Source organism: Haliotis cracherodii, unplaced genomic scaffold (assembly GCF_022045235.1).
Source record: "Haliotis cracherodii isolate W230 unplaced genomic scaffold, xgHalCrac1.p SCAF_10, whole genome shotgun sequence".
Lineage (NCBI taxonomy): Eukaryota > Metazoa > Mollusca > Gastropoda > Lepetellida > Haliotidae > Haliotis > Haliotis cracherodii.
In genome coordinates this window covers 12,336,469-12,351,454 of record NW_027266265.1, presented here as the reverse complement: position 1 = coordinate 12,351,454, position 14,986 = coordinate 12,336,469, and the positions used below count along the sequence as shown (strand labels likewise).

Here is a 14,986-nt window from a genome sequence, read left to right as displayed (position 1 = left end):
TCTCATGCAAGCAGAACACTGTCTCTGTACGCCATGAAAGGTTGATTCAATAAATTACTTCACCTTTGATTAGATCAACTGCATTATTGTGCATTATAAATTACAGATCTTGCCTCCAACCATCGATAGCACAGTGATATGTTCAGTGGGGAGGATGTGACCATAGAGCAGCGTGTCTTTGACTCAAGTGGCCTTCTCAATTAGTTCTCACCTTTGAAACGTAGTTCACCAGCTGGCTCAAGAATCAACACTTGTTCATTTTTAGCCATTTCAGAGTATCCTCTCCGCTATAATCGCAGATATTGTAAATTAATTTCCACGACTAAAGCATCTGCTCGACTCACTCTCTGTTAGCGTGGACTGCGCATGCGCAATTCATTCTTGTCTGAGTAATATTAGTATAAAAGTTAGGCAGGAAATTCCATCCGATTTGGGATGCATACAAAACTTGCTTACATATCAAAACTTTATTAAAGTTGTTAAAACTTCGTTACAAATTTTATTTATCTACTGTAGCATTAATCTGTAAATGGCCATGTTTATATTACAAATGTCAACCAATCATTAGTGTACCTTTTTCAAACGTTATTACTAAAAGTGGAAATCGGAAGTAAACACGAGCATGAGCCTGGTGATCGAGTAAACAGTAGCTGGGGTATCATCGTGGTAATCAAGGATGGCTGATGACATAGATGATTTATTAGATGAGGTCGAAACTAAATACTGTACACACGGGAAATCTACAACGGGATCCCACAAAAGAATAACTACCAATAAACCCAGGAACAGGTGCGCGATTTCACTTTACCGATGATAGTGGATATCTATGTCAAAAATATTTCAACAGAAAACACAAAGGAGATTGAACCGGTATCAACTTGTATAATATATGTACATGGGTCAATTAAGAATTGTTTTATCTTGATTAGAAATAGATATTGTATTTTAGAGATCCATAGCCATGCCAATATGATGCAGAATCTATATTAAACATCAGATATTTTGAAAGAAGATTGATAAAATACTTCATCTGCTAGGATATTGTTGGAGTAATTTGTTGTTTAACGCCGCACTAACCAATATTGGAGGTCTGTAAATAATTGAATCTGGACTAGGTAATTCAGTGCTTAACCCATGAAGATAGGGGTTGAATAGGTCTTCTGAGTAGGACCCAAGTACTCGCAGGACTACCCAGACCTGTGGTTAGTCATGAGATATATTGTTTAATAACCAAAACTCACTTTAACTCTGTGATTACATTACAAGTCACTAATGAATAAAGATAAAGCTTCAGTCAACTTCAATGTATGCGTGACCAAAGTGTTTTATACATGTATCTAAATACTTTTTTCCCCGAGGCAAGTGTGTCCATTATCCCATATCAAAGCCTATAGTTTCTACCCTTGCCACATCAAGGCCCCTTTTCTTAGCTCGACCCTGTTGCCACCTCACGTAGATCACGAGCTGTCATCTGAAATTTGTTTATATGATCCTTGCTCACAAAGCTCTTACTTTTGAGACCCATGAAGATTCCGGGGTAGAATAGGTCTTCAGCAACCCATGCTTGCCGTAAAAGGTGACTCTGCTTGTCGTAAAAGGCGACTAACGGGATCAGGTGGTCAGACTCGCTGACTTGGTTGATGCATGTCATCGATCCCAATTGCGTTGATCGATGCTCATGATATTAATCATTGGATTGTCTGGTTCAGACTCGATTATTTACAGGCCGCCGTCATAAAGCCGGAATATTGCTGAGTGCGGCGTTAAACAACAAACCACTCTTACTTTTGAAAAAGTTGAAGGATATATGTCTAACCTTTCAGTATATGTATGTTTTACTGTTGACAGAGCCAAATTAGATGATGACATTGATGACATTCTCAAAGATGATGACGACATTCCACAGGTAACAAATTTGATCTGTCCTATGTGATGGAATACTGTTTGTAAGAACAAAATGAGACACTGTTGGTGAAACATCATTTTTCAAAGTACTGTCCTAGCAATATGTAAAGTGGAAAATAGTCTGAAAGGCACAATTTGTTTATCATTGTTTATTCTGCCAAATGCAAACTCAGATGTTCACCATGAAAAGAATGTGTATGCTGAAAGACTTAACAGAACACTGTTTTCAGACAATAAGTTAACAATTTAAGAATTAACAATCTTCAAAGTGTTATTTTCTGTAAGATATGTTCATTTCAGAGACTAGATGTTAGTCTACTCTGCTCAAAATGTTTGCGTTTAGTAGCATAAACTTGACTCTTAGCATCATAAGTAGCACATTTTAGGGTTATATTGGTGATCTTATTAGCTGAGCTTCCAAGACCGAAATGTTTTTTACTAGACTGAGGGTTCGGACTAGTGGCTAATGTTGCAGACTGTATGTATATATTATACAATCATCATCAGGAAAGTGTAAGCTGAAACACAGTAATCAACACTTAGCATCACACAGTATAGTAAGATGGATGCCTTATTTTGCAGCTGAAGCATCTCGATATAGGCAGTAAGACCTCAGCAGATGGTCAAGCCAACCAGCGGTCACAATCTTCTCGAAAGTAAGTATGTGAGCTGGTCACAAACAACCTCATTAATATCCAGACTTATAATGTGTTATGTGATGTAGAAATATAATCTTTTAAAATTCTATACACCTCTTATGCATATAAATAATATTACATGTTGTTTCTGAAGTGACAAATATCATATCTTGAAAACTGATCTTGCTCTCAGTTAATGAAATTATGCAGTGTACTCTTGAGTAATTATGGATGCTCATGGAACCAGCATGACATACAGGTCAAGGTTATCTAAAAAGACCTCATCTCAATACTCCTGTTATTCTGTAACAATCATGTTCAGGTAATTAACACGGCAACTGGGCCATTATATTTCATGGTTTCCTGACCAGTTGTTAATTAAATATTTCCCTTTGAAAGAACAAGACCTGATAAGATAACAGCAGTTTTTGTTCCTTGATTTCTAATTGCTTGCGTAATCAGCCCAGGAAGTGGCCCAGACACAATCCAGGTGTGGCAGTGTGGACTGGGCCATGTGACAGGAAGTGAGGGGTGTGAAGAAATACTTTCAAGTTTTAGTGTGGGGAAATATTTTTTTGGATACTAGAATGTAAAAATAGTGATGAAATAGTATATCTGAATATATAAAGAAAACTGCTGTTCACCTCCAGTGGACATGGTTGATGATTATGCCCTACACCCCAGCCCCCCAGCCCCCATCAAGATGATAAGCTGTTCCATTGTTTATCCCTGTATATTGTTTACCTAACATGAAGTCAACTTTAAAGGAAAACATCCCAATCACTGCACAAATTCATGTATTATTTGTAAACATTAATGTTGATAAAGTAAATTATATATATTTCATATTCGCACTGGTGTGATTGGAGCCTGTATCAATAGTGTATGATTTGTAAAAAGTAATTTTATTAACCTTAATGACATGTAATAGTAATCAGGGGACAAATTAAATATTTTTACAATTTTCAGATGAGGCTTGCATTTCGCTTGATATTGATATTATCATTATGACTATGAGATGACATTTGATTCCAATATGGATGGGGGGCACAGGTGGCCCAGTCGTCTAAGGCTCTGCGATTAGCTGTGCAGAGTTGCGTCCCTTGGACACGCCAGAAACCTATGATTGTGGATTCCTCGAATTCCAGGTTCGCCCCGATTAAGTTTCTAGGTTTGTCAGCACCATACCTGTGCTCGTGGGTTTCACCTAGAATGAGACCTGCATCACTTCGGGCTTTCCTCCCACATTAAGATGACACGCTACGATATAACTGGAATACTGTTAAAAGCGGCGTTAGATCCAACTCACTCACTCACTCCAATATGGATGCAGCAGGATAGAATTACACTGTTCAAAATCTTATAAAGTTAGAGTAACAAGACTGTTATCCACTATTTATCTGAGCCCCCGTGATATGATACGGCCCCCTATCACCCATGAATGAATACAACCGCTTTTCTGTGCAGTTGCTGTTTTTAATCAATGAATCAAACTATGGCCTCATTCCAGTGTTAGGTAAACCAGCTACTTATCAGACCAATGAGATCAAGTGAGAAATCAGGTCTACCGGAAGCCCTCGATAAATCTCCAACATCATCAACCAGTCAGCACTGAAAATACATCAGCAATATTTCTCATGCAGCCATCTAATTCATTTGTTTGTTTAACGCCGCACTCAGCAATATTCCAGCTATATGACAGCGGTCTGTAAATATTCTAGTCTGGACCAGACAATTCAGTGATTGACATCATGAGCATCTATCCACACAATTGGGATACGATGACATGCATCAACCAAGTCAGCGAGCCTGACCACCCGATCCCGTTAGTCGCCTCTTACGACAAGCATAGTCGCCTTTTACGGCAAGCAATGGTTGCTGAAGACCTATTCTACCCTGGATCTTCACGGGTCGCAGTCATCTAATCTACTCTAACAGTAATCGCCCCTAGAGATTCTATGCTGGTCAGAGGAGGCGACTAAATGGATCAGGTGGTCAGATATGACTTGTTTGATAGCATGTCCTTTTATCCTGACAACGTAGATTATTGCTCATTATATCGATCACAGGATTGCCTGGTCCAGATTTGATTATTTACAGGCTCTGGTCATATTGCTGGAATATTGTTGAGTGCAGTGTTAAACAACAAACAAACAAACCAACAATAAACCTGAACTAATCAATATCTGTCAACCATTGGGGTCACACAAAGTTTATGCATAGAGCAAGGTCATGTGACATCTGTGAGTTATTTGATTAGCTGACTAAACATAGACATGAGTCACTATTACACTGCATAGCAGCCATCTTTATTCATGGGTGTTGGAGGAATGTAGTGTATACATACCCAAGTATTGTGTATTGACTAGAATTTCACGATATTATCGGTATACCGGGATATGAAGTACCAATGAATACGTACCTAAATACGTTTGGAAAATACCGATATATTGCTTTTTTCAAAATCATGCATATCATCTTGTTGGAAGATTTCATACAAGTGTCAAGTCAAAATGATGAAATTTTTGTTGTATTCATTGAATTTCCTGCATTCTGATTAGCTGAATTGGTGACGTGTTATTGCATTCATTTCGCACTGAATATAAAAAATTAAGCCACACCCACCAAGACTTTTATTACTGCGGAATGTCAGGGAATCCAGTTAATGCTTTCTGCTCATGTGTATCATCATGCACAGGACCTTTAGCGACATTCATGCACACTCATGGTCCAAACAACCCCTTGAGACCGAAGGCCGAGAAGAATGAAACAGCAACCGTGCAGGCTCGCTCGCCCTTTTTTCCCTTCTCGCCTCGGTTCCACAACTTTAACCTCTTTGGGTTTCATTTCTAATGAGCATTTTGCCATCTGTGTGTTTCTGTTCTCAGGGAACTTATGGTTGAACCCGTTGCTAACTGACCATGTCGTTTGAAACGTCCGCCTTGTCCCGGACATATTTGTTCCGGTTTGTTACAGTCTGACTGTTGCAGTTCTTCTCGCCTCTTGCCTTCATTTATAAGGATCTTTATTTGCCGGTCACGAGGGACTGGCAGTCACCTGAATTACTAGTCCAAGCCTAAATTTACCGGTATAAAACTGGTAATAACCGGTAACCGGTAAACGGAAACATTGTAGCATCAAACCTTACACCTCACTCATTTAACCGTTGGATCATGCCTGTTTCACATGATGCACTTCAAAGTAAGATTTCTACTCTTTATGACTAGACATTTATAATTTTCAGATGCTTTCCAGTATATTTAGGTGGAAGTTCTTGTGCTTTGGGCTCAGCCTCAAGTGTAAATAAACGGTAAGTGATTTTTCTGGCTGATATTTTACCTAATCTTATTATAATCACACCACTCCTATACGATGCTTCTCTGCATGAACCCTGAGTGAACTTTGATAGTCCAATCTAAATGAAGGATGCATGGGTTCTTGAACCAATCAGAAGACAGCTTTCTAAAACAGTTAGGCTTCATTTCTTTACCACTTTGATTTGGAAATTTTGATTTTAACAAAAGGAAACCCACATGCTTATGGAGGTGTCAGCCAATTAAAGTTGTCACAGTCAGGAACTACTTTGACATTGCAGTAAATCCCAGATGAACCCTTATCCTTGGATTGTCTGCACCAGAACTGTCACGTTGATTGCAGTCCTCTGTTTATGTTCAGTGGGAGCTATAGTGAATGCAGACTCGTGTCAAGTTCTCGGTGAACACAAACTTATTTATTTTCAAGTTCTCAGCGAAGACATGTTTAGTGTCAAATTCTCAATGAACACAGACTTGTTTAGTATCAAGTTAACAGTGAATACCGACTTGTTTACAGTCATGCTCTTATGTTTAGTGTCAAGTTCTCTGTAAACACAGACTTGTTTGGTTTCATGTTAACAGTGAACAACGAACTCACACATGTTTACGGTCAAGCTCTGTGTGAAACCAGATATGTTTTGTGTCAAGTTCTCAATGAACACAGACTTGTTTGGTTTCATGTTAACAGTGATTACAGACTTGTTTACTGTCAAGCTCTGTGTGAACACAGATTTGTTGTGTGTCAAGTTCTCATTGAACACAGACATGTTTGTTATCAAGTTCTCAGTGAACACAGTCATGTTTTGTGTCAAGCTTCAACAAACACACACATGTTTACGGTCAAGCTCTGTGTGAAACCAGATATGTTTTGTGTCAAGTTCTCAATGAACACAGACGTGTTTTGTGTCAAGTCCACAGTGCACACAGTCTTGTTTAGTGTTAAGTTCTCTGTAAACACAGACTTGTTTAGTGTCAAGTCCACAGTGCACACAGACTTGTTTAGTGTAAGACCTTAGGGAAGGCATGTCTAGTGTCAAGTCCACAGTGCACACAGTCTTGATTAGTGTTAAGTTCTCTGTAAACACAGACTTGTTTAGTGTCAAGTCCACAGTGCACACAGACTTGTTTAGTGTAAGACCTTAGGGCAGGCATGTCTAGTGTCAAGTCCACAGTGCACACAGACTTGTTTAGTGTAAGACCTTAGGGAAGGCATGTTTAGTGTCAAGTCCACAGTGCACACAGACTTGTTTAGTGTAAGACCTTAGGGCAGGCATGTCTAGTGTCAAGTCCACAGTGCACACAGACTTGTTTAGTGTAAGACCTTAGGGCAGGCATGTCTAGTGTCAAGTCCACAGTGCACACAGACTTGTTTAGTGTAAGACCTTAGGGAAGGCATGTCTAGTGTCAAGTCCACAGTGCACACAGACTTGTTTAGTGTAAGACCTTAGGGAAGGCATGTCTAGTGTCAAGTCCACAGTGCACACAGACTTGTTTAGTGTAAGACCTTAGGGAAGGCATGTCTAGTGTCAAGTCCACAGTGCACACAGACTTGTTTAGTGTAAGACCTTAGGGAAGGCATGTCTAGTGTCAAGTCCACAGTGCAAACAGACTTGTTTAGTGTAAGACCTTAGGGAAGGCATGTTTTGTGTCAAGTCCACAGTGCACACAGACTTGTTTAGTGTTAAGTTCTCTGTAAACACAGACTTGTTTAGTGTCAAGTCCACAGTGCACACAGACTTGTTTAGTGTAAGACCTTAGGGCAGGCATGTTTAGTGTCAAGTCCACAGTGCACACAGTCATGTTTAGTGTAAGACCTTAGGGAAGGCATGTTTTGTGTCAAGTCCACAGTGCACACAGACTTGTTTAGTGTTAAGTTCTCTGTAAACACAGACTTGTTTAGTGTCAAGTCCACAGTGCACACAGACTTGTTTAGTGTAAGACCTTAGGGCAGGCATGTTTAGTGTCAAGTCCACAGTGCACACAGACTTGTTTAGTGTAAGACCTTAGGGCGGGCATGTTTAGTGTCAAGTCCACAGTACACACAGTCATGTTTAGTGTAAGACCTTAGGGCAGGCATGTTTAGTGTCAAGTCCACAGTGCACACAGACTTGTTTAGTGTAAGACCTTAGGGCAGGCATGTTTAGTGTCAAGTCCACAGTGCACACAGTCATGTTTAGTGTAAGACCTTAGGGCAGGCATGTTTAGTGTCAAGTCCACAGTGCACACAGACTTGTTTAGTGTAAGACCTTAGGGCAGGCATGTTTAGTGTCAAGTCCACAGTGCACACAGTCATGTTTAGTGTAAGACCTTAGGGCAGGCATGTTTAGTGTCAAGTCCACAGTGCACACTGTCATGTTTAGTGTAAGACCTTAGGGCAGGCATGTTTAGTGTCAAGTCCACAGTGCACACAGACTTGTTTAGTGTAAGACCTTAGGGCAGGCATGTTTTGTGTCAAGTCCACAGTGCACACAGTCATGTTTAGTGTAAGACCTTAGGGCAGGCATGTTTAGTGTCAAGTCCACAGTGCACACAGACTTGTTTAGTGTAAGACCTTAGGGCAGGCATGTTTTGTGTCAAGTCCACAGTGCACACAGTCATGTTTAGTGTAAGACCTTAGGGCAGGCATGTTTAGTGTCAAGTCCACAGTGCACACAGACTTGTTTAGTGTAAGACCTTAGGGCAGGCATGTTTAGTGTCAAGTTCTCTGTTTCAGGGCTTGTGACAAGCTGAGGTGTACGTCATGTGACTTCCGAGTGTCACAGTTTGACAACTTTGAATGGCTTACAAGTACAGACTATCTGTTTCTCAGGAACAATGTACCAGATTTTGATAAACTGAAATCTAAGCTTACAGCTTGTAAAGGTAAGCATTTTGTAATTTGTGATACAGTGATCCCTCACTATTGTGCTCTTCGATAAAGCGCTACCTCGGTTACTACGCGCGGTAACACATGACTCCCAAAATCTATGTACACTTTTTATACTGAGAGTTTAACACAGACATGATTCTATTGTTGTTCATTGTTCATTTGCACATAACGCTTCTCATTGCATAATCAACTGTTTATTGCTGAATGGAGTTCTAATAATCTGTTTGAAAACATCCGCAGCAAGTCCCGGAAATACGATTGTTCTACTAGTTAACCTTTCACACTATACATCCTTTGATCTTAGAAGCGCATGCATGCAATAAAAGAGAACCACATGCATGCAATAAAAGAGAACCACAAGCGAAGTTCATTTTCTTAATTAGTGGGCAATCCAATTTGAGGCGACACTGTCAACTCACATGTAGTTGCTGTCACATCCTGGCGGTCATTCCTTTTGATTCGGATCAAGTAATCGTATCAAACCAATTAATCTGGCTTGAATGTGTATCTATATTTGTATGAATGTGTATGAATGCACCCATGTAATAAATTCTATTGCTGGTCAAAACTCTCGTTTTCCGTATTTTAAGCAACATGACCAATCAATGCCACTGAAACACTCTGTACAAACGTAATGAATTCACTCATAGCGTCTGTTACTACCATTATCGATCCATATTTTCATGTAAGTAGAGGACTTTCACATTGAATGTAACAGTTAAGGCTTGTAAATAATAACAAACGGCGAAAACATAATGGATATATTTTTTACACTATGAACTGTAAACAACTTGTATCATTGCAATGTGCAAGACAAGGCGAAGATCGTGAGATTGGCCAAGCGCTCCTCCGCCTCGGTTGAACGGCTCATCGTCTATAACGCCCACCAATTATTTGGACCCCATTGGTAGCTTTGTAGCGAGGGACCACTGTAATTAGTGCCCTGGGAAGTTAGAAATTCACAAGATGGGTTGCTTTTGATAGTTTCAGGCATCAGACCGTACTGACAGTTGTTTTGTTGTGTCAGGGATCAGAACATACTGACTGTTGTTTTGTTGTGTTAGGGATCATAACATACTGACTGTTGTTTTGTTGTGTCAGGCATCAGAACATACTGACTGTTGTTTTGTTGTGTCAGGCATCAGAACATACTGACTGTTGTTTTGTTGTGTCAGGCATCAGAACATACTGACTGTTGTTTTGTTGTCAGGCATCAGAACATACTGACTGTTGTTTTGTTGTCAGGCATCAGAACATACTGACTGTTGTTTTGTTGTGTCAGGCATCAGAACATACAGACTGTTTTGTTGTCAGGCATCAGAACATACTGACTGTTGTTTTGTTGTGTCAGGCATCAGAACATACAGACTGTTTTGTTGTCAGGCATCAGAACATACTGACTGTTGTTTTGTTGTGTCAGGCATCAGAACATACTGACTGTTGTTTTGTTGTGTCAGGCATCAGAACATACTGACTGTTGTTTTGTTGTCAGGCATCAGAACATACTGACAGTTGTTTTGTTGTGTCAGGCATCAGAGCATACTGTCTATTAAAACAAAGAAGAGACATTTTATGGATAACCAATTCTTTATTTACTGTAAAAGCGACCTTTGGGATAGATCCTCAGGCAAGGCATGCTTGACTACGGTATAAGGATCTGAACCGAAACGTCTCCTTTACACTAAATAAAGAAGTTGTTAGCAATAAATTGTCTCTACTTTGTCATCCGTCAACTTCTAAGTAATCAAACAATTCATAATGACTTTTGTTTTGTAGTTTCAGGCATCAGGACATACTGACAGTTGTTTTGTTGTTTCGGGCATCAGAGCATACTGACAGTTGTTTGGTTGTTTCGGGCATCTGAGCATACTGACAGTTGTTTTGTTGTTTCGGGCATCAGAGCATACTGACAGTTGTTTTGTTGTTTCGGGCATCAGAGCATACTGACAGTTGTTTTGTTGTTTCAGGCATGAGAGCATAGTGACAGTTGTTTTGGGCATGAGAGCATACTGACAGTTGTTTTGTTGTTTCAGGCATGAGAGCATAGTGACAGCTGTTTTGTTGTTTCAGGCATGAGAGTATAGTGACAGTTGTTTTGTTGTTTCAGGCATGAGAGCATAGTGACAGTTGTTTTGTTGTTTCGGGCATTAGAGCATAGTGACAGTTGTTTTGGGCATGAGAGCATACTGACAGTTGTTTTGTTGTTTCAGGCATGAGAGCATACTGACAGTTGTTTTGGGCATCAGAGCATAGTGACAGTTGTTTTATTGTTTCGGGCATTAGAGCATACTGACAGTTGTTTTGTTGTTTTAGGCATGAGAGCGTACTGTTGCCAGTGTTGCTGGAGGTCTGTTCAGGATCTGGGGGAGTTGAAAGACCCCAAGTTGAAGTGGGTGTGTGGCAAGCATTGACGCAGACCAGGCTCTAGATGACAGATCCCAGATCATTCCGTCCCATTGACCACCATGGTACAACCATCACCAACCATTTCTTCTGGAATTGTTTGATATATGTTCCTCAGTCATTGACAGATGACCAGATAGACACAATATATGGATAACAACTTCTTTATTATACTGTTATAGCGACATTCGGTACAGATCCTTATCTTCTTGCTGCTTGACAACAGTATAAAGACCTACACCCAAACATTCTATAACAGTATACTGAAGAAGTTGTTATCCATAAATTTTGTCTACTTTGTTATTTCTTCATGACCATAGCATCAAACTGAGGCAGTTTTTCATGAACAGTGAATAGTGACTTCAAGAAACTTTATCTTTTGTTCGTGAAATCTTGACTGTAGCCAATTTCAGAGGTTGTGGACTCTTGAGAAAATGCTCATGAGCAAAGACAAGGCAAAATTATTTTATTTTATGGTCCTTAGGCCAATATGATACTGTATTGCTTGCATTAAACCAACCACCAAATTTGTTTATGCATATATATACGAATGGGTATATATATATATACAGTAAACTATGATTATAACGAACCCAAAGGGATCACTAATTTTAGTTTGTTATAACCGTAGATCATTATAAGCATGTGTACAGCATATACATACAGCATATGGCCAGGACACACACACCCCCAATTTGTTATATCCGTCAGTTCGTTATAAGTGTGTTTGTTATAAACATAGTTTACTGTATGTATATAGATAGATATATAGATAGATATATATACCATATATATTCAATTATGTTTGATGTTCATGGAAATGTTTCTGTGGAGACGTAGATGTATATCTTTAGGTGATCAATTCAAGAGAATTGGTCACATTTGTAAGAAGAATTTTCATTAAGTTTCAAAGGCTGGACATAAGATTGTTTATATTGTTCCATAATTCTGGTATGCATGTTACAATGATATTCCGGTATGTTCAAGACATCAATTCACCAATTTGAATTCCTGCTACGTAAGCGTGTACCTTGTCCTGTGTCATCATCACAAACACTGTTTTTGAGAAAGTCTTTTGTGTGTTAGCAATGTGTGTGTGTGGTGAGTTTCAGTTTGTTTGTTTGTTTGTTTGTGTCCCAATAAGGTTTTCTTTAAAATTTATTGCCATTTATTTGCTAGAGATGTCACCATGGTGTCTCACAATAAGATATGATGAAACGGTAGTTCAAGCTTATTTCTGGTTCCTCCTGATGTGATATTGCTAGAATACTGCGAAAAGTGGCATAAATACACACTCACTCACTCACTCACTCCCTCCCTGCTGTGTCCATGAATTTGAGGTATGAAAACAAAGGTATTACATTGACCAGTCAAAAGTAACTCTTCTGAAAATATATACCGGTACTTAAGTTGTTGCAGGAATATATAGTCTGGAAGGTAATTTAAGGTATCAACGTTTACTACAATATCTGAAAAACTATCGGACCTACTCCAGTCAAAGTTGGTGTGAGATTATTTTTAAACAGTCATACGTAACTGGATATTACATTTAAAGACAATCGGTGCATGAATAAAAAATCTGTCTATTTAGCTATCACTATATTTCATCAGCAACCAGACCTGTTCGTCACGGGTGGAACGAGCATTCATTGAAACAGCCATTTGCATAATGCTACCCCTGTGTCACAGGGCCATATGACACAGTTGAACCAATCAACTCAACTCGAAGCACGGAAATCACGCACGTTGAGACGCCCAACGCTAACACCGAATTCGTGCGTGCGTGATTCCCGTACACCCTTTCGAGTTTGATAACAAATTCCATCCATTTTAGCTATAGTAACGGTAAAACTATTTTTCAGGGCATTATCATTTGCAGAAGCCCTCGGTGTTTTCCAACTTCCCTCCTTCATCGGGCAGTTAATGGAAGATCTCAGGCTTCTGCAAATGATAATGCCCTGAAAAATAGTGTTACTCTTTTAGTATATTGACTCTGAGCCAAGTGCAAGCCAAGTGCAAGCCAAGTGCAAGCCAAGTGCAAGGCAAGATTACAATAAGTACCATCTTTTCACATCTTTTGGTGTGACACGGCCAGGAATCGAACCACCGACCTCCTGCTCTTCGGGCAGATGTTTGTTGCCTAAAGTTGATTAGGCTGTCACAGTATGTGATTGTGTGTCTTTGTATCATAGTCCTTGAGTGTTACTCATACAGGCATATGTTTGGCTTGCAAAGATTTGATCCTTAAAATGCCACCCTTGTATAGATGGAATATTGCCAACTGTGGCATAAAACAGCATTCTCTCATTTGTCTGTTTGTCAATACGACTTTGACCTCAAGGTCAAACTGGGTCCGCTTGCACAAAGCGATCATAGTGCTGCAATCCTTAAGAGGACAATTGAATGGTGATTGTAAAGTTGATTGTAGCTGCCTAAGATTGATTGTAACTAAGATTGTTCTGTGCAAGTGGACCCAGGTGTGTGGATGGATGGAGTGCTTTGAATGTGATTGGTTGTTGTATAAATTAAGGTATATGATTATTGTCAATAGAATGATGGTAATCTCTGTAAACTCGTCTCACTTTTTATCTTGGGTTAAACATATTACCAATTATTGTTTTTGATATTTTTTTCATTCTGAATTATGGATACATGAGGTCACTTTCTATTCAGCTTCTATAGAAATAGCCAATACAACTGAACATGTTGTCATATTGTTTGTACTTGACAGCTTACATGGCAAGAAAAATGTGTGATGTTACATACATTTAACAATCTATTCACTGTGTGTTAACGATATAAAATGGCATTATCATACCTCCATGTCAGAATGATGAGATCTGATTAGTCCATGTGATCTGGATAAAATACTGCGTAACCTGTCTTGGAAGAGAATAAATTTCTCAGCAGGAGAATAAATCTCTTATACCCCACCAGGAGCAATACAGGCTGCACGTGGATTTCTGAGAGGCAGAATAAATGCCTTATGCCCCGCTTTAAAGCAAAAGCCACAAGCTTTTTCCGATTCAATGGAAGTCATGTGAAGTTAACCTCAGCTCGATCAAACAGCTGTTTTGAATTTGTGTTAATTTCTTTACAATGTCATATTAAAACATGTCGGTAAGATAATTATGTTGTATTAGAGCTGGGACGGGTAACTTGAGTACTCGGATTTGGTGAGTATGGAGAAAGAACTGGGTACCCACAGGACTACCTGGACCCGTGGTTAGTCATGTGATATATTGTTTAATGAAAGATGGTACTAAATGTCCGATTTGGAATAGTTTGACTGTAGCCCTGGCAAAATGTATTCAGATACACATATAAAGTGATATGGTCATGTATACACTGAAGTTGACTGAAGTTTTGCCTTTATTCAAACCTATCAGTGAGTGAGTTCGATTTTATGCAGCTTTTAGCGATATTCCAGCAATATAAAAGACGGGGGGACACCAGAAATGGGCTTCACACATTGTCTTCGTCTCGGCGTGACAAGTGAACGCTTTAACCACTAGGCTACCCGACCGCCCCTTCAAACCTAAAAAAGTGAGAACAAATGGGTGCATAGTCAGAAAGAAATGCAAACATTAGTGAGTTCTAGATAATTTTTGTCATTAAACAATATATCATGTGACTAACCAAAGGTCCAGGAGAGTTACCCATCCCAGCCCTAATAGTCTAACCCATCCTCAATTATCCAGTGTACTACAGTCTGTGCCAAATACTTTTAAGGCTACTAGCCCGAAGTTGACATTAAGCAATATTGTTTTACATTTTGATGTTATTATAAGACTTACCATCCGAGCTTACAAGCCCAACCAGAATCTTACAAGCCCCAGTTCTCAGACAAGTGGCAG

At 39.4% G+C, this 14,986-nt stretch overlaps 2 protein-coding genes across 2 annotated transcripts in view; one reads left to right on the top strand and one right to left on the bottom strand.

Annotated features, from left to right (window-relative positions):
• The window catches only part of LOC139454066 (vesicle-associated membrane protein/synaptobrevin-binding protein-like), a 65,141-nt gene extending 64,767 nt beyond the window's left edge, over positions 1–374 (bottom strand). Inside the window, exon 1 of the mRNA XM_071235564.1 lies at positions 212–374. Within this exon, the coding sequence (XP_071091665.1) occupies positions 212–269 (58 nt within the window). The 5' untranslated portion in view covers positions 270–374. The remainder of the gene's footprint in view (positions 1–211) is intronic.
• A 241-nt stretch (positions 375–615) lies between these two features.
• Positions 616–12,816, top strand: LOC139446501 (cilia- and flagella-associated protein 418-like). Its single transcript, XM_071227810.1, has 6 exons — positions 616–789; positions 1,849–1,906; positions 2,488–2,561; positions 5,788–5,853; positions 8,571–8,719; positions 11,040–12,816. Exons 1-6 carry the CDS (start codon positions 677–679, stop codon positions 11,135–11,137), a joined length of 558 nt encoding a protein of 185 aa, XP_071083911.1. The 5' UTR covers positions 616–676; the 3' UTR covers positions 11,138–12,816.
• Positions 12,817–14,986: the final 2,170 nt, after the last annotated feature.